The sequence below is a fragment of the Benincasa hispida genome, chromosome 9 (genome assembly GCF_027475165.1).
Source record: "Benincasa hispida cultivar pf3 chromosome 9, pf3_genome.v1.1, whole genome shotgun sequence".
Lineage (NCBI taxonomy): Eukaryota > Viridiplantae > Streptophyta > Magnoliopsida > Cucurbitales > Cucurbitaceae > Benincasa > Benincasa hispida.
The window spans coordinates 35,611,081-35,613,381 of NC_143486.1; the positions used below are offsets into that span (position 1 = coordinate 35,611,081).

Genomic DNA, 2,301 nt, shown 5'->3' on the forward strand with positions numbered 1-2,301 from the left:
CTAGAAGGTCAAGAGAAAAAAGGATGGATCACATTTCACAATATGCTAATTTTCAGAGATATTAAAGAGTGACCAAGTACCAGGACATACAGAGAAAAAAGAAACCTAAATGAAGCATTGAAGAGAGGAAAGTTTACAATAAAATATACCTACGTAGAAATGGTAAAACTGGTTCAAAGCTACTATGAATCTGAAGATTCTACTATTGTATCTGATATCTCTGAAATAGACTCCAACAATAAGAGAATCAAAAGAGCACTAAAAAAATGAAAAGGAAGAAACATTCAAGTGGCAGACTATGATTGTATTATCCAAAAGATGTTTTCACAACGATTGGACTAAAATTGTCGAAACCCTTAGAGAGTTGAATATAACCCTTTCCATGTTGAAAAGGCCATAATTTCAATCAAAGGTCACAAGCAAGCACGTCTATTGATGCTGAGTGACGGTCGAACCATTCACTATGAAATTTGAACAACGGTCTCCTATTCTACACAAGACACCAAAATTAATCCCAATCTATGGAGGATGGCTCAAGTTTAGAGGAATACCACTTCACGCTTGGAATCTTAGTACATTCAAGCAAATCGGGGTAGCTTGCATGGATTTAAAGATGTTAGTCTAAAAAACGTGGAGGAAGCTAGATCTCATAGAAGAAACTATAAAAGTTAAAGATAACTACTATGGATTTTTCTTGGCCTCAATTAACATCACAAATGCCAATGGAAATAGTCATAGTCCCTATTGTAGCTCTGGAAAATGGAAAGTGGTTAATTAAAAAAAACCCAAAGATCCATGCTTCCTTCACAAAGGAAGTAGTTATGTGGTTCGATTATTGTGACCCACTGTCAGAAGCTATCGTGTTCCAAGATAACATAGCCAGGGAACCAGAGTATGCCACAGTATAGATATGTGACCAAGTGGATTTACGGGCTCTACATAAGCAACAATTATAGAGTGAATGCTATAGAATGGACTACACAAACCTTGGATGGGGATGTTCCATTCTCGCGCAGCCACAATTGCATGCGAACATGGGATACCGAGTGAGTCAAATTCCTTGCATGTGCATTCCTTCGTATGGAGATTCACAATACCGTCCAATCAATTGTCTCGCACATGGATCCTATAACAATCAATCGGCTCAACTCGTAATCATCTGCCCTTGTCACACTCAGTTGCTAATCGGTTTTCACAGTAGTCCGAGTGTGACATCGTTCGGGATGTCCAATAATTTCTCCGTTCATAAAACCATGACTGGATGAGACCTCGAACATGTTCCAATAAGTACATTATGGGCAGCTGTTGATATTCTTTGGTCAATGAATTAAAACACTTTGCATTATTAAACGTCATATTATCATATCTTTGTTCTGTTTGGTAAACATGCACCCACCTTTCAAGACCAATATTCTCCAAATATTTTGATACAAAACCATTTCGAAAAGTACGTAGTTGGTTCCAGGGTGCTTGGAACTCTAACATGCGAAATGCCCTGGCTGCATCCTTGAATATCCCAACAATCGTACTGTCCTTAAAGTTGGAAAAAATATTATTTTTCTAGGTGATATGTGCACAATCTATGAAATGTCATGGAAAAAACTACCGAATGGCATTGCAAATAGATACTGCTCGATCGGACATGAACACCAAGTTAGGGGGTTCTCCAATGGCATACTTCAAATTTGACATAAACCACTTCCAAGCTCGACCAGTTTCATTGTCCACTATGCCATATGCTAGTGGGTAAACGTCGTTATTGCCATCCATGGAAACGTCGACCAACATGGTCCCTTTGTATTTTCCTTTCAGATGCGATCCATCAACAATTATCAAGGGCCGACAACATGAAAAATATATAATACAAGGCCCTAATGCCATAAACATGTACTTGAAATGGATATCATTTCCATGTTCGATTTCAAACCTTTTACCTTGATTCTCCATTTTTAACACTTCACTATATGCATCTAAAACATCGTACGACTCTTCTTGAGTACCCCTAGCGAGAGCATAAGCGGTTTCTCTTGCACGCCATGCCTTATCGTAACTTATGTTTACGTCGTACTCTTTCCTCATAACCTCAACAATGTGACGAGGTTTATAAACACGTCCTATGCCTGTAAACTTGTCTTTGATTAGTTTACCAACTACCGTAGCCTAGTGATGGCAAAATTTCCCGCGGGTTCCCGATCCGATCGGGACGGGGAATCCCCGATTTGATTGGGAACGAGGGTCAAACGGGGGATTTAAATCGGATCCTCGGTCGAGGACGGGGAGGGGATCCTCACCCCATCCCCA

General features: G+C 39.6%; 1 protein-coding gene across 1 annotated transcript; it reads right to left on the bottom strand.

Annotated features, from left to right (window-relative positions):
- Positions 1-1,602: 1,602 nt before the first annotated feature.
- Positions 1,603-2,079, bottom strand: LOC150033772 (uncharacterized). Its single transcript, XM_090317063.1, has one exon. It carries the CDS (start codon positions 2,077-2,079, stop codon positions 1,603-1,605), a length of 477 nt encoding a protein of 158 aa, XP_090173189.1.
- Positions 2,080-2,301: the final 222 nt, after the last annotated feature.